The sequence below is a fragment of the Neomonachus schauinslandi genome, chromosome 2 (genome assembly GCF_002201575.2).
Source record: "Neomonachus schauinslandi chromosome 2, ASM220157v2, whole genome shotgun sequence".
In the NCBI taxonomy this organism is placed as follows: Eukaryota; Metazoa; Chordata; class Mammalia; order Carnivora; family Phocidae; genus Neomonachus; species Neomonachus schauinslandi.
Genome location: NC_058404.1, coordinates 70,750,544 through 70,772,261, shown reverse-complemented (window position 1 = coordinate 70,772,261; position 21,718 = coordinate 70,750,544). Strand labels below are relative to the sequence as shown.

Genomic DNA, 21,718 nt, shown 5'->3' with positions numbered 1-21,718 from the left:
ATGGCAAAGACCAAATTCAAATGGGAAAATATATTCCCACTACCATTAAGCCAAGGCGAAGGTGTCAATGTTGAATATGACTACAGGCGATGGAACTGAGTCCATGTATCACACCACCCATTCATTTATCTACATACCTATATGCATAGATAGAAATGGTTTGCACTACGGTGATAGAATTGTAGATGACTTGTTTTTTGTTTTTCTGTTTTTTTTTTTTAAATTATTCCTTGTTTGTTATCTTTTTTGGAGGGTATTTCTAAAATATTGCAGTGTATGCATTTATACTTTTTAAAGATTTATTTATTTGAGAGAGAGAGAGAGAACACAAGTGAGCAGTGGGAGGGGCAGAAGGAGAGGGAGAGAGAATCCCGAGCAAACTCCCCAATGAGTGAAGAGCCTGACATGGCTTGATCTCATGACGCTGAGATCATGACCTGAGCAGAAATCAAGAGTTGATGCTTAACAGACTGAGCAACCCAGGTGCCCCAGCATCTGTAATTTTTTTTTTTAAAGATTTTATTTATTTATTTGACAGAGAGATAGACAGAAGAGCACAAGCAGAGGGAGTGGCAGAGGAAGAGGGAGAAGCAGGCTCTGCACTGAGCAGGGAACCCAATGCGGGACTCGATCCCAGGACCCTGAGATCATGACCTGAGCTGAAGGCAGACGCTTAACCATCTGAGCCACCCAGGCGCCCCCAGCATCTATAATTTTTAAAAAACAGCTTTCTTGAGATGTAATTCAGATGACAAAAAAAATCCACCCTTCAAAGCATATAATTCAGTGGTTTTTAGATAATCCCACATCTATCACCACTAATTTCAGAATCTTTTTATCACTCCAAAAAGAAAACCTGAGTCCATTTGTAGTCACTGCCCATTTATCCCTTTCCTCCAGCCCCTGACAAATACGAATATACTATCCTTCTCTAAGGATTGTCGATCCTGAACATTTCATATAAATGGAATTATATACTATGTGACCTTTTGTGAATGGCTTCCTTTACTTAGCATTGTTTTCGGGGTTCACCCATATTATAACAGGTATCAGTACTTTTTTCCATTTTATTGCCTAATACTATTCAGTTGTATGAATATACCACACATTGTTTATCGATTTATTAGTTGGTGGTTTCTATTTTTTGACTATTATGAAAAATACTCTTATGTACTTTTGTGTGTAGGATTTTCAATTCTCTTGAGTATATGCCTGATATACTGATTCATATGTTAATTATATGTTTAACCCTTTAAAGACCTGCATAACTTTTCCTGCATGGCCAAATTTTATAATCCCCCCAGCAACTTATAAATGTTCTAATTTCTCCACATCTTCACCAACACTGATTATTGTCATCTTTTTAATTCTAGCCATCCTGGTAGCTGTATTTCATTGTGGTTTTGATTTGCATTTCCCTAATGACTAAGGCCTTTGGCCATCTTTTTATATGCTTATTGGCCATTTGTATGCTTTTTCTTTTTCTTTTTTTTTTAGAAATGTGTATTCAAGTCCTTTCCTCATTTTCAATTGAGTTATCTTTTTATTGTTGTTTTAAGAGTTCTCTATATATTCTAGAGAAAGGCCCTAGTCAAATATATGAATTGCAAATATTTTCTCTTAATATGTAGGTTATCTTTTATTTTTATTGTGTCCTTTGAACATAAAAGTTTTAATTTTGATGATGTTCACTTTATTTTTTCTTTTGTTGCTTGTGCTTTTTTGGTGTCATATCTGAGAAATGACTGCCTAATCTAAGGTCATCAAAATTTTTTCCTGTGTGTCTGAGTTTCATAGTTTTGTCTCTGACATTTGAATTTTTGATTCATTGAGTTAACTTTTTGTATATGGTGTGAGGTAAAGACCAAATTCATTATTTTGCATGGATATCCAGTTGTCCTAGCATATTTGTTGGAAAGAATACTCTTTCACCACTGAATTACCTTGACATCCTTGTCAGAATCAATTTACCATAAATGTGAAGGGTTATTTCTGGACTCTCAATTCCATTTCATTGCTCTGTAAATCTAAACTTATTAAATTTACCACAGTATTCCTATAGCTTTGTAGTGAATTTCGAAATCAGGAAGTGTGAGTCCTCCAACTATGTGGTTGTTTTTCAAGATTTTTTTTTCACTACTTCGGGTGCCTTGCATTTCCAAATGAATTTTAGGATCATGTTTCCAATTTCTATAAAAAAGCTCATTGGGATTACATATGTAAATTTTAAAAATGATAGTTATTAATCTTAAAATAAACTTCCTGCGAAAATACTAAATCTCTTCCTTAAGCTTTACCTAGACTTATACTGAGCAAAATTCGCTGTAAGGGCTTGGCAGTTATGAAAGAAATTGGATTTGGTGTAGATGGCTGTGCAAATGCTGAGGTAGAGCACAAAAGCATGGAATTAACATTTTGACAGACAGGAGAGGGAGTTATTAAAACAGGTAAGTGCAGGAACAGTGTTTCAAAAAGAGAACACAGCCTGGGCTAGCATATGCAAGAATATTGGTGTTTACAGGAAACTGTGAGTATTCACTAGAATTGTACATGGGGTTTGATGATGCAAAATGAGTCAAAGGAGGTAAACGAGGTAGAGATTATGAATCATCAATTGCTGATGTCTGTATTTCACATCTTAAAGACTCTTAAATTCTGACTCACAAAAATTAATTATACTATAGAATGTCTCCCAAATATGAATAATACATAAATAAATAATTAAATGTCCTTAACTTGAATAGAAGTGATAACTAAGATCTGGTTGGTAGAAAACTCATTAACTGGAAAACCAAACATGTAGTTTCAGAGCACTGCTAAAGAAGAAAATCATTATGTCACTTTAAGTGACAAAGAATGTTCTTGTCTGCACGCTGTAATCATGGTGACAGGTGCTCCAACATAACCAGTAGACTGGATTGATTACAACTAAAAAGTACCCAGATCTTATGTATTAACTCCTTCATCTGTAAGAGATATTTAGAATCTTCAGGGGTCTTGATGTCATATTCATTGCCGTATTTTAAAAAATTATTTGTTTGTTAGACTAGGAGTCTGAGAAATCAAAAGGAGGGCAGGTAATTATAATCAATAGGACAATATTTATAATTGCAATATTCCTGGGAGCATAGGAGCAATGGCTTAATTCTCGTGGGAGTCAAGGAAGGAAAGCTTTGCTGAGGAGTGGCATTTGAACTGAGATTTGAAAAGAAGCTAATGAGATAGGTAAGCACAGGAACAATGCTTCAAAGAAAGCACAGCGTGAGCCAGCACAGAGATGTGGGCAAGTACTGATATTTTCATGAAACTGTTAGGTGTATTCATTCACTGGAGCTGTATGTAAGGCTTGATGGTGCAAAATGAGCAGAAACAATGAGATCATAATAACTTCTGAGTGCCATACAAAGAATTGCAATTTAATCTCACAGAGTTCAATTGTAAATTTTCCACCCCAGTGACATAATCAGATTTGTTGGAGGGACCCCCCTGCCACTTCGTGGGTGAAGGGTGGATCAGAGGGGAGCGAGATCAGGGGCCAGAAAGCTGGGGAAAGGGGAGTGGGCAGCCAAATGGTGGTGAGCCATGCGCCTCTAAATCAGGGCAGCAGCTGCAGAAATGGAGAGGGACATGCAAACACAACAGATTTTTGGAAAGGTAAAGCTAATGGGACTTGCGGATTGACTACATATGAAACATGAAGGAAAAATAGGATGTAAAGCAAGAGCTCGAATATATTTTCAAATTTCTACTCCTTCTTATGAATGTAAAGGATAGTGATTATTTATAACTTTAAATGCATTTATAATATATAATTAAAATAGATTAAAATGTCAGAATCGTTTTAGAGAGAAGCGTATTTCATTATATTAAATATATGATGTTAAGTGAGACTTACATTTTCTGCCTTTCCTTCAACCCGATCACAAGCTTAAGCAAATGCCCCTGGAGAGAGGGATGCACTGAGAATAACAAAATCGAGCCAAGGTGTTTTCACAGTGTAAATTCTCATTACTTTGTCATTCATACCTTTCCAAAGTATATTCACCTATTGCTAGTTGAGAAAGGGAATGAGATATAGAAAATGAAAACTGTAGACGTGAAAGCCTGCCTCATGCCAATTAAGGATTGTTCTTTTATTTTAATAAAAGCCACAAAGTAGCAAAACAGTCCATCTCAAGGGACAAAGGGCACAAATCAAAGATATCACATATAAAACAGTGGTGGTCAATACAGACAATATTTTTCTGGGATTCTGAAAAATTAGGGTCACATGTGCCATTAAACCTGGGCTGATTTTTTTTTTTTTTTAGTCAAATACACAGTAAGGTCTATGAGTGAATAAGCATAAAGCAGTTAGCTCCCGTGCTCTTCCCACTCACCGGCAACAGCATGTGGGACTACCTTCACGGAGCAATTTGTTTTGGCTTTTAATATTTTATAAGTAAACAAAACATAAATATTCAAAAATAAGAGGGAAAGAAGGTGTTCCATTCAATGGTTGGAGGCGCTGGATCATACACGGTTACACAGGTCATTTACCGTCAGATTTAGCAGAGTCTCTGTTATGCTAAGGTGAGTCGTAAACTGCGCTGTATTTTCAGTGGATCCCAGGGAAGCTACGTCTAGCAGGCCTCTCCAGGGCTGGCCAGAACCATGAAAAGGTAAGCCAGTAAGACAGCATGTGTATGTTCCTTTTATTTATTTATTCTCCACTTGGTTGGGCGCAGGGTAGGACTGCCAGGTGGAAAAGTACCCAGAAAGGGGACTGCCCAGACCTAGAAGGAGTCTGCAGACAGCAGGGCCCTGGGCCCTAGCCTTCTGGACCAGGTAGAAGGGCAGAGACAACACACAAGCCCTGAATGGAAACCTGCACCCGAAGGTGAGGAGCCACACCTTTGAAGTGTGCTACCGAAGGCACGTTGAGTCTGTGTGCCTGATCAATTCATGCTCACCCCACTTAACATCTACCACTGAAAGTGAAGACCGTGGGAAGTTACAAGATTTTTTTTTTCCAGTTTCGTACTGCCATATAATCGACTGCTAAGCATTTCATAAATCACATAAGACTTGCAAGTCGGGTGCAGTTTAATTTACCAGAAAGCAGTGAGAAAAATAAAACCACTCCAAAACACCAGAGACAAGAGACAGGGAAGCCTCAGTGCTTTTCTACCTGTCTTTTGAATTGACACAGACCTTTGCATAATGGAAATCATGGTTTACACGAAACTTGATCTCTTTCACTGTCTTGGAGTTCAAGAGACAAATCTTGTGTGCACATGCATGCGTGCACACACACACACACTCCGTTTCTCCCCTAAATAGCCACATTTTTTTTATTTGGTGATTCAATACATTTTTAATTCAAATAGTTACCACATAAACCTAGGCACAACATTAAGCATTGTACAAGCAAAGTATTTTACTGATTTTCATTTCAATTGCCAGAAAGTACAATAAGTGAATTGGTTAAAGGATATACTTCTGTACATAAAAATATCCATGTATTTATACAAGGGTATGGAACAGAGTTTAAAGATAATAAAACCAGAACATCACAATAAATAGGATGTCTTCCTACAGGACAGCAGAGCACGCTTTGTCAGTAAGCTATCCAGTCTCTTTTCAAGGTGCTTTTTTCTTCTGAGCTAGGCTTACACTCCCCAAAAAAGGGCTAGGCTTTAGTCACGACTGGATCTGAATGCCTACGTTCATATGTTGCTTTTTATTTGCATCTCCAGTAACGGGGTAGAAGATACGATCGTTTATTTTCAAAAAGTCTTTGCGACTTATCAAATTCTATTGATTTCCCACTTCGGTATTTTAAAATGCAGATTAATCTAAGCTCTAGCACCGTATGAGAACGAAATACATGTATTTTTGTCAGAGCAACAATATTTTATATCATCTTTGTTCCTCTGGCTATAACAATTCTGTTTAGAAAAATTTACCACGCTAAAAATAGTTGATCTAGGTTGTCATAAAAAAGAATATTAAATACCTTTGGTAAAAATAGATATATTTAACAAGATTAGAAAAGCAAACAGTTATAATGTCAAAAGGAGAATATAAAAATGTACACAATAAAACAAATAAACCAACTTATAGGTAAAGTGAAGATAAGGCCACTCTTCTTTTCAGGTTTGTGTCTTCCAAACCATGAATGTAGTTCTCTTCTTCTAAATGGTAGAAATTTTAGTAAGAAATATGGAAGATCCAGTCTTTCCTATCAGCATGACACAAGTTTGATTCATAGCAACATAGTTCCTTTTTAAGAACCAAATTTGTAGAACATAGGACACTCTGGTTTATATATGTGAATCTAAGGAAACAGTTCCATATTTCTGTGATTTTAGGCCCAGGACATGGAGCTTGAGTTAAGCAAGGCAACAGAACCAGCTGCTCATCTGCACACAGTTTTTCTCCTGTACTGACATTAGCCTACACCGTATGGAGACAGCCGATACACAACACAGCTAGCTGAGTAAGGACATGGTAACTCTGTAACTAGCTAGCGATGGGCAACATTTCATTTTTTTTCCCACGACCAAAGACCTTTTCTCCCGTCTTTTGGGCCTCCTCTCAAAAGAGCTGTTGCACAACTTCTAATTCCGTTTGGTGTCTCCTCTTTTAGAACACTCTGTAACTCCTGAAGATGAAAGGTCCCTGAAGCAAACAACTGAGATTAGGGATGGGAGATAATGCGCAAGTTCTAGAACAGATCAGCCATGGAGCCTCACTGCTCTGGGAGAGGCTGTGCGTGAGGATGCGGTTATCCTCCTGTGTGCCCTCTGCACACACAGTCACACTCCTCGTGGTGCTCCAGGGCCACGTCCGTGAGAGATTTATGCAATCCCCGCACACCACTCTTTGGTCTCAACTGAAGGACCTGAAAAGGAACAATGTATAAGCCATCTTTAAAATCAGCCAACATCTGTTAACTTCTGATTTCATGGACAAGAAAAATTTCAGGAAAGACTCTTGGGGCCCAACGAAGACTCTGACAAAATTTTGACTTTTTCCTAGTGAAGGCATCATGAACACACTCCCCCACCCCTCAGAGAAATCCTAAATGATCATCATCCTCTCACGAAAGAAAGGACGTTTTAATACCAGCCACTTGGAAGGATGCTGCCTCCGCACACAGAACAGTCCTTACGTTGAAAGTCTCACTGCGTGCTCTGTCTTTTACGCCCCTGATAATATTGCAGAGAATTTCACCCTGATTGAGTATTCTGAAACCGCTACTGCCTAGTCTCTTTTCTGTTTGTTGGTTTCTTTCACTCCTTCATTTTTTCACACATGTAGTAACAAATATTTACACTTGAAGTGATACAAGTATTGCAATGCCGTGGAAGGAAACACGATCACTCTACAGCTGAGTTTGCTCCATTACGCCACTCGTTAATTCTCTTGGCTACGCTTCAAGTCCTCTATAAACTTGATGAGCTGGATTAGATGTACTTCATAGACATCAGCCTCCGTCACAGCTAACTTTGTGCAGCTGGATCCTACTGTGCAGTATACGGAGGCTGAGCGATAATAACGATGATGCCTCTATTAAATGAAGTTAATGTGCAGTCTGGCTTTTTAATAAAAACATATAGCAAAATAGACACCGATACTAAAGATATTTCTTCTTAACACCGTGACAGGAGGACACAGCTACGTATTCTGTAAAAGATTATCTGAAGTATTTGGTAAGAACTACCTATCCAATGTGTATTTGTGCCTCTTCTAATAGGAACAATAACGTTTCAGGAACTGTGTTTGTTCGGATTATGAACAAAGACCAGAGCACATAATAATACGAGATCGTCTAGTTTCTCTGCTCTCTGGGTAGGACAAAGATAACTTCATAGAGCAACTTCGAAAAGATACCCTTCCTGGAAATGTTCTTTAATCCAAAAAGGCACAAGTCAAGTCTTATGACTGTTCCATTTGCAGATTTAAAAGAGACAAGGAGAGAACGTATACCTATGGGGTCATATCAAAGGCTAATCAGCTAACATTTTTTGAATGCTTACTGGGTGCCAGGCACTGTAATAATGTTTCTACATACTTTAACTCACCAGAATTCTATGAAGTAATTCACAATTATTACCCTGATTTTACACATGAGTGAACAGAAGCTTTAGAGAGAATAGGGACATAGCCAGTATTTGTACTTTGGCTGAAGATAAATTATTGAAGTCACAGTGATAGATAATAATTTTATAAAGACTCAGAATATATTATTAGCCATATATTCTACTTATTTAGTAACTTTGTTCCTAGAGAGATAAACTACAAAGTCTTGGAATAACCATGAGAAACAGGAAACTTTTAAAGCAGATTTTCTATTACATTCACAACTCTAGAATAAAAATTACTAAGACTATATTATTTTAACATGAAACTGCTGAATCCTATCTTAAGTGTCAGTACCTGACTTGCTGTTTTGAACAACTTGAGGTGGCATCAAAACTTACTACACTTAAGATACTGGTGCTATCCCTTATCAAACTTCTGGTAAAAACTGTTTCTGGAATGAGGCCGAGAGGCCAGATAAACTGCAATAATGGCCTAGCCAATGTCTTTAATTCCTATCTCCGCTTGTATACATTTTCCCAGTGAGTAGGGGAAAAAATGACTATAAAAGGTAAGGGTTGGAGAAGCTACCATATACAGTCCTAATAGGCAGCCATGCCAGGCTATGATCCTTACAATCGTCCTTTCCTCTAGAAGTGCTTCTGTCAAGATGCAGTCACCCAGTAAAAGTACCCCCAGCCATGATGGCACTTCCACCCCCAGTCTTCATCCACTGATACTTGTGGAGATTTACAAATAGCAGAAGAATCTCATAATATTCTAGTGATACTAAATCTTAGTTAAGACATCCTAATACATGGAAGGGGGCTTAATTAGGGCTTTCTTTCTTAATTTCTTGCCAAAGTTTTGTTTTGACTTGGGAAGAGAAAAACAGACTTAGAAAATGACCAACAGGTCCCAGATAACATGAAAGAAGACAGTTTTCAGGACAGAGTTTATGACACCGTAAAAGAAAGAAGGCAGAAGCACGTCTCACACGATTTTGAGAGAGAGGTTCAAGCTAAAATTACAAACCCATGAAAAAATAACCCAGGGAAAAGCTAAAATCAGAGAATGTGGAAGAGATTAGATCAGGTACAGAAAGAACCATCAAGAAATAGATGAACGTATAATACTGCCTACATTGGGCAAACAAAGTGCCATTAAATTTTGGGTGCCACAGAAGCTTGGGGGGGGGGTGGGACTCACGACTAGAGAAAGGCTATTGAATTATATACTTTTTACCCAGAACAGATCTATGCAAGAAGAGTAAGACCATACTTCATGTTACCAATATATATATAAACAAGGTGAAAATCATTAAGCTAATTAAGGATGGAAAAAAGGAACAAATACAATTTTATTGTCAGAGTATCCTATAGATCTTTTTGCCTGAAAGGAAATACTCGTCCTACCTCTGGGCAAAAATTCATTAAATCTTTATTGATCATTTGCCATAATCAAAGCCCCGGGGGGTGGGGTGTGATGAAGATGAGTAAGAGAACAGCTAACATATACTAAGGACTTGAAATGTACCAGACCTGGTTCTAAGTGTTTTGTCAGCTCCTTGAATCCTCCCGATAAGGTATGAGCATTAGGTATTCACTTTACGCATGAGGAAATGGGAGGCATAGGAGATGAAGTCATTTGCTCAAAGTCCACGCTGGATGCCAGGCTTTGGAGTCTGTTTTCTTAAGTACTACACTGTAATGCACTCTTTGTTCTTAATTCTCAATTTGGTAAAAACAAATAGAAATGAATAATAATTATGAAAGAGCAAAAATTCTCTCATCAAGATATCTCTAAAGTTCTACACATGCACAGAAGATGGACTAGTTAGGCTAGGACAGGCAGGAAAGTAGGAAGTGTTTCAAGGAAGGGGCAACACCTAAGTTCATACATATGTAAAGCTCCTGTCTTGCTTTCTGAAAAATCCTATTTGGGAGATAGAAAAATCATTAAAGAAATTGGGGGGGGGGGGCAGCAAAGATGGCTTCCAATAAACAGTATCCGGTAATCGATACAAAAGCAGTAAGAATCTATTAGTATTAAGATTATGCTATAATATCAAAACACGTAACAATAACATCATCCTATATATTATGAGCCTTTTAATTTTCTAAACTTATTTTCAGCACAATAGTTGAACCCACTTTGAAAATGGCAAAGGAACCAAAACAGGGAATAACTGTAATATTTGTAGTAACACAAGGAATATAATTCAGCTTAATAGTTAGGGAAGCTGGTATAACAGAGACAGATGAAGGAGAGAAAAATTAGAATGTCTAATTCAGTCTTCTCCCTGAGGTGGAATAATCTTCAAACTGAAAACTGGAATAGTAGTCATCAAAAGGAATTAAGGCCCAAAATAGGCTTCACTTTAAATGAGTTACATCTCTAGATCCACATTAATGGTATTCAGTGGCTTAATGATTTTAGAACTACTTGAAATTATGTTTAAAAGTAATCTCACTTATTTTTTTTAAGAGTTTATTTATTTGACACAGAGAGAGAGAGAGCACAAGCAGGCGGAGAGGGGTGGAGGGAGAGGGAAAAACAGACTCCCTGCTGAGCAGGGAGCCCGATGTGGGGCTTGATCCCAGGACCCTGGGATCATGACCTGAGCCGAAGGCAGACGCTTAATCGACTAAGCCACTCAGGTGCTCCAAATAATTTCACTTATTTAGGAGGAGTAGGACTAAACTCAGAACTTACTTCCAAAACATAGGACTGAAAAAAATTTAGGCCTCAGAAATGATCAATGACACCAAAGAAGTAAGCCCTTTTTTTCCCAGAAGGTAATTTGTTAACAAAAACTTATCACAGAAAAATTAATGATTCCCACAGAGCATTATAAAAAATGAAGACATGATTGTTACTGGAGATATTTATGAGAAATGTGGAGTATTATATTTCCACACGCACACGCATTAGAGATATTTGTGGGAAACTTGCACTAGGTGGTCACACAATTAGATAAACACCCCTACTTGTAAGTGTGTACATACAGGTCATGCACACATAACCACCCCACGCAAAGACTAAAGAAAAATGGAGTGATGTCGTTCTGGAAGAAGGCCATTGAGTTTATAAGCACTTCCCATGGTCTTTGCTCACACAAGAGTTTTATCTGAGATACTAAAACAGATGTCGCATACTCTGTGGCAACTTTCTTAACAACCCTAAAGCCAATGTTATTTGAAAAGAAATCTGCAGGTATAGGACGGAGGAGGATACACTTGACCTAAGGACTGAGTTAGCTGACTAAAAGCAAGATGTAGCCTCAGCATCTGGCAAGCTTATTTAAAAAAGCTACTATGACTAGTCTAGGTTTTGTAGCTCTTAGGATGGTGGCTATAAATCCAAGAGCTGTTGGCTAAATCGAGGTCCCCAGATACACTGTATTTAATAGGGACGTGCTTTAGAAAGTCCACCGTGAGGGGCGCCTGGGTGGCTCAGTCGTTAAGCGTCTGCCTTCGGCTCAGGTCATGATCCCAGGGTCCTGGGACAGAGTCCCACATCGGGCTCCCTGCTCAGCGGGAAGCCTGCTTCTCCGTCTCCCACTCCCCCTGCTTGTGTTCCCTCTCTCGCTGTGTCTCTGTCAAATAAATGAATAAAATCTTAAAAAAAAAAAAAAAAGAAAGTCCACAGTGAGATGATTTTAGGTGAGAAAAGATCACTCTCATTTAATTCCAGTTCTCATCACAGCCTTTCACAGTCACCAATCATTTCTAATGCCTGCCTCGATTTTAAGGCATCTTATTGAGTCTCTTTGGAACTGCCGTATTAAGGGTTTTTTCTTGACTCTCAGATTCCTGGTTCACAGAGTAGAGGTAAGATCAGCCTCTGAGCACAGCCTGGCTGCAGCAACCTGAGCCACCAAGCTCATGATTATCTCCTTCCTGAAAGAGGAGTGGAGACTGTTCCCAGCACAAGGATCTTTAGAAGCATGGGGTGCAGAAATGAAAGTAGAACATGAATAATGGTGGTAAACAGTCTTTTATTTTAATCACAGACTGCCAGTTTGGGATGTGACTGTCCAAAAATGGCAATCTACTGATTGTCAGGGAAATAACACAGCTGGGAAAAACCTGAGAGGTTATCTTATTTTACATTTATTTTAACTGAGTTTAAGTATCCTGTTGATGGTTACAAGTTAATAGTAGATCTAGGATGGATTCCTTGCCTATTGGAATCCAGTGCTTCTGTCCCACTTTATCAGCTGCCAACACAATATTAGTGAAGGGTGGGTCAGCCAAGTCATATAAAGTGCATTTTATGCACTGGGCAGCTTCAGATTACCTACCAGATTAAGAGTTTTATTGATGTCCTTATGCACATGAAAAATCATTTCATTGATGAAGCAGATATTTATTCTGTATTATTCTTTGGGGTAGTGGAAAAAATACAAAGTAATGAGATGAAATTATACCGAAATGAAGTCAGAAGGGCCGATTTCGGCTTGGTATAATGTAAACATTCTGTAAAAATTAAGGTTGCCTCATCAAGAATGTTTTGCTTCCTGATGTATGAATGCTACACGATGCTGCTGGAGAAAGGGTGGGCATAACTGGGGATATTCTAGCACTAATGAAAATTTGGAGTAAGTTCTAAGGTTCTCGAGGTCAATAATTACTAACATTTAGTATTCATATTTTCTGAAAAACAATGATTACTAACATTTAGTATTTCTATTTTCCTGAACTCCACAAAATAAAGAGATGAAAGGAATCCATAAGAGGTTTAACGTGCTATTTGGGGCAACAGGAATAATTACGAATATGTCTTCTTGGGATTTATGTTCCGTATTGCCCCAAATGGAAAAATAAATAAATATCGAAGATCTCCTTTCTCCAACAGAGACAAGTCTGACTTTAAAATATTTTCCCTTCATATTTTGAAAAGTGTCAAGTTGAAAAGTTTTACCCATTCTTCCCCCCCTTGCAGAACACATTTGCTTTCTGGTACGACAGATGAAAACGTGACGTCACTGACCACCCATGTCATCCGATCAGAGGACAAGCTTCCTCAATCTTTAATGCCTGAGTTTTTGAGTTCAAGGTCCTCATTAAAAAAAAAAAAAAAATGAAAACACGAACCATTTTGTCGACCTTATTTGTTCTTTTCCCATGAAGGCTACATCTCTTTTCCAAACAAAAATTCATTTCAGATACATGGTTTTGTTATTTTTCTTAAGACACAGAGGAACCCGAGAAGAAAAGGTCTACCTACCTCATGATATTTTTTAGTGACTTTGCTTGGGACACATTGACACTCGTGGCAGTTGTGGAGACAACAGGCACAGTTTCCCCCACAGCGTTTAACCAGGAGACAACCTGGCCAGAAAATGGTATCGGTTCTCTTTAGTTCTTCCCTTATGGACACCGAGAAGTTACGTGGCGTGCAGCTGTACAGTCTTACCTCCTCCTTCAGAAGGTTCAGGTCCACCACTGCATGGCGTAAAAGGAAACAAAGAAAAATAACATGCTCATGCCCTGAGCCTGAATTTATTTCATCAAGATCTTTTCAGAGAGAAATCCATTTCACCAATATGCCGAACAAGGTCCCTTCTTACTTTAACGAGGTTTTGGGGGGGGGGCTCTGCAGCTCGCAGTTTGGACTTTCATTTTATAGTCAACAAAGCTTCATTATGACTTACTGACCATTAAAGAGATGCCATTGTGCAATATTAAGAACAGAGCCAACAAAACAGTTGAGAGCTATAAATAGGAAACTTTATAGAGAAAAAGAGGGCTACACCTTTTAACCCTCGTAAAAAAGTAAACAAGGAGAGCATTGGAGGGAAGAATAGAATGTAAAATGATGAATGCTTGGATTAAAAAACAAATGCAATCTTTAAAGGGATTAGGAGCTCATGCAATTAATGAAGAACAACTTAATAGAAACTTGCTGCCAGGATTTTACATAATTTTTCTGGCAATGAGACTCAGAAAATGCAAAAAGGGCATGAAGGAAATGAATTTTTGAGGACAGCTGAGTAGACCATGAGTGAAAAAAATGATACATTTTAAAAGGGCTGAGGTTGCTGAAACCCCTGCTTCCAGTGCCCTGAGTAATTCATAATGTTTGAAATTCAGTTTAACTAGGCTCCTTCAGATTTCTATTCTTCTCCTTCTAAAGCAGGGAAGAGATGTCTACTTTATAACGATTATCTCTATTCTTTTAGCAAGGTGGTTAACTATGTAGTGTTTTATTCTTTAAAAGAATACCTAATTGTGAAGACCAAACAAAAATATCCTTTCATCAGATTGTTGTAGGAAATTCTCAAAGAATCTTTGTTTTTAACTACAAAATGATACTTGCCTCACTTAATTTATATCAAAACAGCATGTCATACTTAATATGAATTTATATAAAACATGAATAGTACTTAAGTATCATATCCTATAATTTTAATGCCTGCTTTATAACTTTGCCCTTTTTTTCCCTAGAAATAGTCAAATAATAGCAATTCCAATAAATTTGAAGAGTTTTGGATAGCATACAATTCATCAGAACGTTTTCTTCAAAAAGAAAGATTTTATTAAAATTTGGAATATTATCTAAATAGAATAAATCTGGTTAAATACTTTTCACTAATATTGGAAACATTATAAACAAGAATTGAAAAAAAGAAACAAATTTTCTGGTTAAAGAGGGCTTCAAGTAACAATAAACACTATGTACTCCAGTTTTAAAAATTAAGTGTCAATATTTGAAAATAATTTTAAATTAAAGGGTGATTAAGAATCAAATGCTTGTTTTCTTGTTGCTTGTTTTACAATTCTTCATTTACTTGTACATGTGATCAAGTTTTTCTAAAATGTCAAAGGAAGCCACTGTAAGTATTTTCAAGAAATAGAGGATAAATCATGCACATGCAATTGTAAATTATAAGCACATGTCAACTACACGGTTGACTAAAACCTTGGTCAAGTATAGGGAAACACCAAGGAAATGCTAATTCCATAGGTTCATTTCAATATCTTATTTAGCTAAAAAATTACCTTTTTCCAACTAAATAGAAAATCACTGTTTTGAGTATTTAAAGATTTCCCTTTCATCTGAAAAATGATCCCGTGAAAGGAAAGCTTTTAAATATTTAAGAGGAAATGAGTTCATTCTTTTGAGTGCCATAAAAGACCAACTTATCTCTAATAAAAGTAATGAGATAATTGAGTTAAATGATGTCACGTATTTCACCTGATTTCATTTGGCTGAACTAATAGTATATGCACGTACTGCTCTTTCACTGTTAAAGCTGTATATGAGTTTATCTGAATCTTTTCTCTAGAAGTTAATATCTAGGCAAGAAGGGTTTAGAAAGTAGAAAACATGCACATACATACAATACAAAAGCCAGTTGCCAAGATTTTCAATGCTTATTTAAGATTTATACCTCTTTAGAATGTGAATGAAGCTCTCAGCTTTCAAAGGATATTCATCTACCTCAGTTTTAAACACACTATTTCACGGAACTAGAAAATGAGACTGTATACGTTCACTTTAAAATGTTTACTTAACCATAATAAAAGGTTAGATAGATTTCCCCAGTGAACTGAGTTATGATACCTGGTACAATGTGAAAATTTAAACACACTTGCAACTTAGCTTCCACTCATTTATCATGTTTGACACAACAGTCAAAAGTCCTTTTTAAGTACTGGGTAAGCTTGACTTAGAAAATAAGGTATTTTCTTTTTCTGCAGTAGCAAGGTATGAATGAAAACCCTAAGCCAGAGGAAGAAAAGGAAAACACAAAACAAAAACACTGAAAAACCTTAATGCAGTACACACTACAAATACAATTAGGGATTTTCAATTTGGCATATCTTATTTGAAATATAAGCTTCCTACTCCCAAGGCTTCAAGCTCATCTAAGCTTCATTAAAATACGTCATGTGACAAATTCTCCAAACATTGTGCAGAACTTCTGGGCAAGAAAAATGAAAAAACAAAAAACAACAACAAAAGAAAAATATCAAAAAAGAGAAAGATCATGTCCAACACACACACACACACACACACACACACATATATATATAATATATATATATTTTTAATAACTTAACTATAGTCTTATGGAGGTTTCCCTCTGTAAAATATTTGAAAAATAAAAAATCAGTGTTTGGGTTCTTTATTTTCTTTCTGAAACTACTTCCTAAGACAACACATGCATTAGTTTGCCTTTCTGAAAAATGAAGATTTTGAGTATGGCAGCAATTAAAGTCATTTTTCCTAATGCAGATTTTCTTGTTCAGATTCACCAATATTGCAAGTTTTACTAAAAAAGCTAATGCTGAAAAAAAAATCATGGATACACTTTGCTTCGTTAGTTGCTCATTCTTTTAAGATATTCAGGTCAAGGATATTCTATTACTGTAATGCAATCTGAGGGTGGTCTTTCTAAGATGAATGTGGTAACATTGTGATATGTTTATTCTGTGGAAAATCAATTTCGATGTCTAATTAGAAGCTTTTAAACGTTTTACTCCTTGTTCCTTTGTAGAAAGACTCTTGGGAGGGGAGTTGGTTTTGTCTACATAGCTGTTATCCCACACCTGCATTTTAGTTTATGTAGAGTTCCAAAAATATACACTGCTTTTCTCACACTTACTGTATGCTTAAAAAGTTAGTAGTTTTGGCAAACTGCAAAGGGCTTCAATTTGGAAAGTGCTAAATGAATATTTGAAAGATCTGGTTCAGTGCTGGATGCTTTTAAATACAAGCTAGCCTCTGGCCAAATCTTCACTGAGCACCAGGTGGAGAAGTGCAGGCATAAAGGCATGGCTAGAAGGGAGATTTTTAGGCTCGAATCCTGAGATCAGCTGTCAAAAGCAAGATCTGAGCTTTAGAACCTGGTTTACTCCCTTTGCTTTTTCCAGATCAACATGATAATCTACTTCAAATCTAACAAAGGCTCTATTCACAAGTGTTTCAGCTAGCCTTGCAGATCTTCATTTTCCTGTTCCTAAGTGGGAGGGAAGGGAAGTGTTCATAAGTTATTCATCAAGTTATTCATCAAGATCAAATCTTATAAATATGTAACAGCTTTCAGCATCTGGACAGGATTCGGCTGCCCATGTACTTGAACACCGATTTCAAATATTGCTGAAAGGAAACCACGTCTATTGGCATAGCAAAATACCATGGCTGGGCAAGTCTGGACATGACCTGCTGAGATTAAAAAGCCCTTGATCCAGTAGGGTTGCAACTCTTCTCAGGAAAGGGCAGGAATCGGGTTTCTTTCTGACAAGATTTAGAAGACAAGTCTGGTGCAATCTGCCCTTGTGAATTGCTCAAACTAACGAAATACTGTTCCTTCCATATAAATTCTCCAGACTGTCATTCCATTCTCTAGATCTACTCTGTTTCTGAGAGCCTGAAACAGATTCTTTGAGTGCATTATAATTAGCCAGTTATTTCTATTACTGTTTCATTTGTGTCTGATATGGATACTTTCCAATTTTAATGTTACTACGAAAATTAGCTAACCTTAGGGAAGACTCGGTTAATGTTATTTCCAATTTCTTGATCATATGGAATTAAGTTTAATTATCAACACTTTCACTCTTGAAGGGAGATACACTCATAGGGTCAAGTGATCATTTCAGAGGCAAATTTATAGAGAGAAAAATTATCATGGTATGGGTACCCTTTGGTTATTCTTTTCTTGCTCTGAATCCTGTCTTGGAAACTCCTAATTCTATCTTATGATGAACCCCTGTTATTTTCCATATTATTTATAGAAGTTTGTAGGCTTAGGAGATGGAAATTGATATAACCCTGACCCACGGGGACATGGCAGGTGATGATTTTTATTTCTTTCCCCTTTCTAAGGCCCAAATCTGGTTTAGCACTAAGGTAATCTCTCTTGAATCTCTAAATCAATATACCCCAAATATTAGATTTGAATGAGCAATGATTCTCATGAAACATAATAGCGGACTTCATCAAAATGATATTTTTGAACTGAAGAAATGGCAAGAATTTTCAGCAAAAGTATTCCTTTTAATCTTCCAAACCCCCTGAATTACAGTTGTTTCTTTCTGTGTGCATTCTTATTTAATGTGTAAATATGCTCAAATGTTACAAAAATGGGTTGTTTACATATATCACGGAAGAATTTTAAACTCTACTCCTTAGAAGCTATGGTAGAAGAATCCGGAACACTAAAATTGCTAAGAAAATTAAACGAGGTTGGTTCTAATCTGAAGAGAGAACTTACCTCTGGATTTTCTTCCAAAAACAAAAGCCTTGCCAAGAAGTTGCCAGGTTGGCCTATATAGGTCTTCCAAGTCCAACTGCCATCTATCTGGTTCAAGATACCGAATGAGATCTTCCAAGGTACTAAAGGCAGTGACAGCGTTATTAAGCAGATCCAGTGGCAAAGCTGAAGGGGGTAACACAGAAGGGCTCACAGCCTCCGTGAATTGCTGAAAGTAAAATGAATCTTATGTTAACTGTTTTAAAAATGACAATGTATTTCTTCTGGACTTATGCATGAAGTAAGGTAAACTGAGGCTGAAAACGCAAGGGAAGTGAAATTGTATTCAACCCAAATTAGAAGTAATTGCTTTGCAAAGACTTCATGTAGATGAATTCCAATAGATCTCTGTGCAGTCAATGAGAAAGTCATTAACCTTCATCATCACACACCATGGCGGATGTGGATATCTGTTGCTTAAAGAAAAAGGACAATGTCTCTAAGGTTCAATTAGGGACTTACAATGGAAACTATAATACTGTTTACCCAATTTTTCTTTTGTTTTTCACTTTTCATTTTCCTCAATCTGGAAACTCACCAGGTAGTTATGCAAATGAGTGTCAAATTAAAAACTTAATATAAAGTAATTAACTCATGAAGAATTAGAACAAAACATAGGTGAAAAGCCTTTCACATTGGAGAAGAACTTGTTAGTCAAGACAGAGAACACCCACACCATAAAAAATAACTTTGATACATTTGTCCATACCTTTTTTGATAAACAGGATTAAAAGACACTGGGAGAACGGCCTGATGAACGACATGTCACAGGATGAGTGTCCAGAATGTACAAAAAACCCCAACAACTCAAAAGAGAATGGGCAAATTCCAGACAAGAGGCTTGAATGGCCAATCGACATACAAAAGCATGCTAAAATTCATTAATTATCAGAGAAATGCAAAACAAAGTGAGGTATTATTTTACATACAAAAAAGGAGCTACTATTTCACATACGTGAGTTTGGCAAGGATTTAAAAGAAAGGATTGCCAAGGATATGGGTAGCTTGGAATTTCTCTGTTCTGCCTGCTGAAGTGAGCATAAATTGGTACAACCACTTCAGTTGATTTAATGGATGTACACAGGATATTAGAATAAAAGGTTTATATGATCCATGTCTCTGTAATTCACTTTTGAGGTTTACATCCTTTTATTTGTGCACATGGAAACATCACAGTGTTGTTTGAAATAGAGAAAAATTCAAAATAATCTAAATGCCCAGGTATAGAGCAATGGATTAAAATACATAATTTTAAACGGTAAGCAACAAATGAGACAATAATTCAATAAAAGTTCAATGACAAACCTGCCCCTACAACCACTGACTTTTAAAAAGCAGACTAAAGGCAGGGAGTGGTAGATCAGAACTGAAATCAAAATAGGCGAAATAAATACATGAACAAGTACTCAACTTATTTTTTCGTTATTTATTACTTCTATTTATTATTATTAATTTTGCAGAGGAGGCGAGAGGAAGAGTGTGGAATAAGACATTTATGTCAATTGATGTTCATTACAGTAGTATTTACAATAACAGAAAGTTGATAACAAATCTAAACTTGTAATATTGGAATAGTTACTTGTACTCAAACTGAAATGGTGTACAGTCATTAAAAATTAGGCCCTCTAAGAATTTTTATTAACAAAAGGAATGCCTACAATGTAGTAAATGACAAAAAAATCCCCAAGCTATATAAATATGCCTCGATTCAATATACATAAATACATACAACACACATGTCCTATTTTTTACATTTTTACAATAAATATAGGTTCCTTTTAGAGATCCAGTAAAAGTTATAACATTTGTTATAATAATTTTAATAACTATCATATAAACTCTTCCATTTCATCCTGATTAGTTGGACCCTGGGCCAGATACTGGAAACAATGTACTATTTATAGCAGCGGTTAACTTTGTTGACATGCCTTCAGGCTTTCCTTATTACCTTTATTCTCTGCTGCATAACCCTGGGTTAATCTACCTAAAATAAGTTATCACTGATCATGTGATGAATTTGGACAAATGCCTAGAGTGATTTCTCATCTAGAGGAGAAAATCCAAATTCCTTACCCTGCACTCAGGATCCTCACAATCTGACCTCTGCTCACCTTTCCCATCTAATCCTCTACTCATCAAAGACATGCACATTTTGTTCCAATCAATCCAGTCTCTTCACTAACTACTGCACATGTCATATTCATCGCAGACCTTGTACCTCTACCCGTGCTAAATACTGCTCCCCTTCCCCATATGCAAAACCCTCCCTCCTGTGATCCACACAGTAAATCTTTACCATTTATAATGGTCTTTCTTGAAACATGATTCATCCATGAAAATTTCATTAACAACAGGGCCATCGTTGGCCATATATCTCAATTGTGTCAATTTGAAAAAGATCCCCTTTCTGGGCTATCCCTTGGGCACATGGTTTGAAAAGCAGAAGCTGCTCTGTAAATTAGAAAGTGGACCAAAAAAACCCCAAACCAAACCAAAACAAAACAAAACATTGTTCTCTGGGGCAGGCATATCCCCCTGCTGGGGCTCATAGCTTTATGGGTGCAGAGCCCTCTCTGCCCACAGGAAGGGGGGCATTTTTATACAACATAGTGAGCAGAAATGAATGTGGCAGTCTTGGGTCAACACTGATTTCATTCTTAAAGATCTAATTTCAATAATATCAAGAGTCTGGCTAAAATATTATTAGCACTAAGATGTTTTCAATTATTCTATCCAACTTTTTAGAGTAGAAACCAAATGTAATACATTTCTATTTACTCCCAGTATTTTTTTAGTTGTCTAAGAAATGCAAAATTTCTTTGATAGAGAGTACTATTATAGTTGATAACTATATTATGGATATAAATAAACAATTATCTAATAAAAGCTTTCAGTGTTAATTCAACCAATTTGGTACTACTGATTAAATTTATAATGTGAAAAGGTTAATGGAAATGTTTTGCAAATTTTTAAAAGATAAGCCAAAATGTATGTTTATATAAAGTGAAAATTAAGGGTCGGTAATACTCAAAGAATAACTGAGTTATTACTCATGACTATGACAATATAAAACAAATCAAACGTGTTATGATCTGCACACTGAGAGTAAATGTAGAAAGCTAAAACAAAAAGATATTCTTCATTAAAATGTCAGAGTGCAGATGTATATTTTAGGTATGATATAAAATTGTTACTTAAGCTATTTTCCATTAGACCATAATCCAAGCATGGGTTGGCTTATTTTGTTTTGCTTTCTTTTGTATAAATACTTTGAACTTTTAGCTCAGCGGTGTTGATTTCAGTTGGAACTTTTCATTGCTTCAAAAGTAATGCTCTATGCAGAGACTCTCAAATAAACGTGGAAACAAAATAAGCCTGTAATAT

At 36.6% G+C, this 21,718-nt stretch overlaps 1 protein-coding gene across 1 annotated transcript in view; it reads right to left on the bottom strand.

Annotated features, from left to right (window-relative positions):
• Positions 1-6,695: 6,695 nt before the first annotated feature.
• PDGFC (platelet derived growth factor C) overlaps positions 6,696-21,718 on the bottom strand; it is a 197,800-nt gene continuing 182,777 nt past the window's right edge. Inside the window, exons 4-6 of the mRNA XM_021698883.2 lie at positions 18,296-18,503; positions 13,300-13,517; positions 6,696-6,886 (exon numbers count right to left, since the gene is read on the bottom strand). Of these exons, the coding sequence (XP_021554558.1) occupies positions 6,770-6,886; positions 13,300-13,517; positions 18,296-18,503 (543 nt within the window). The 3' untranslated portion in view covers positions 6,696-6,769. The remainder of the gene's footprint in view (positions 6,887-13,299; positions 13,518-18,295; positions 18,504-21,718) is intronic.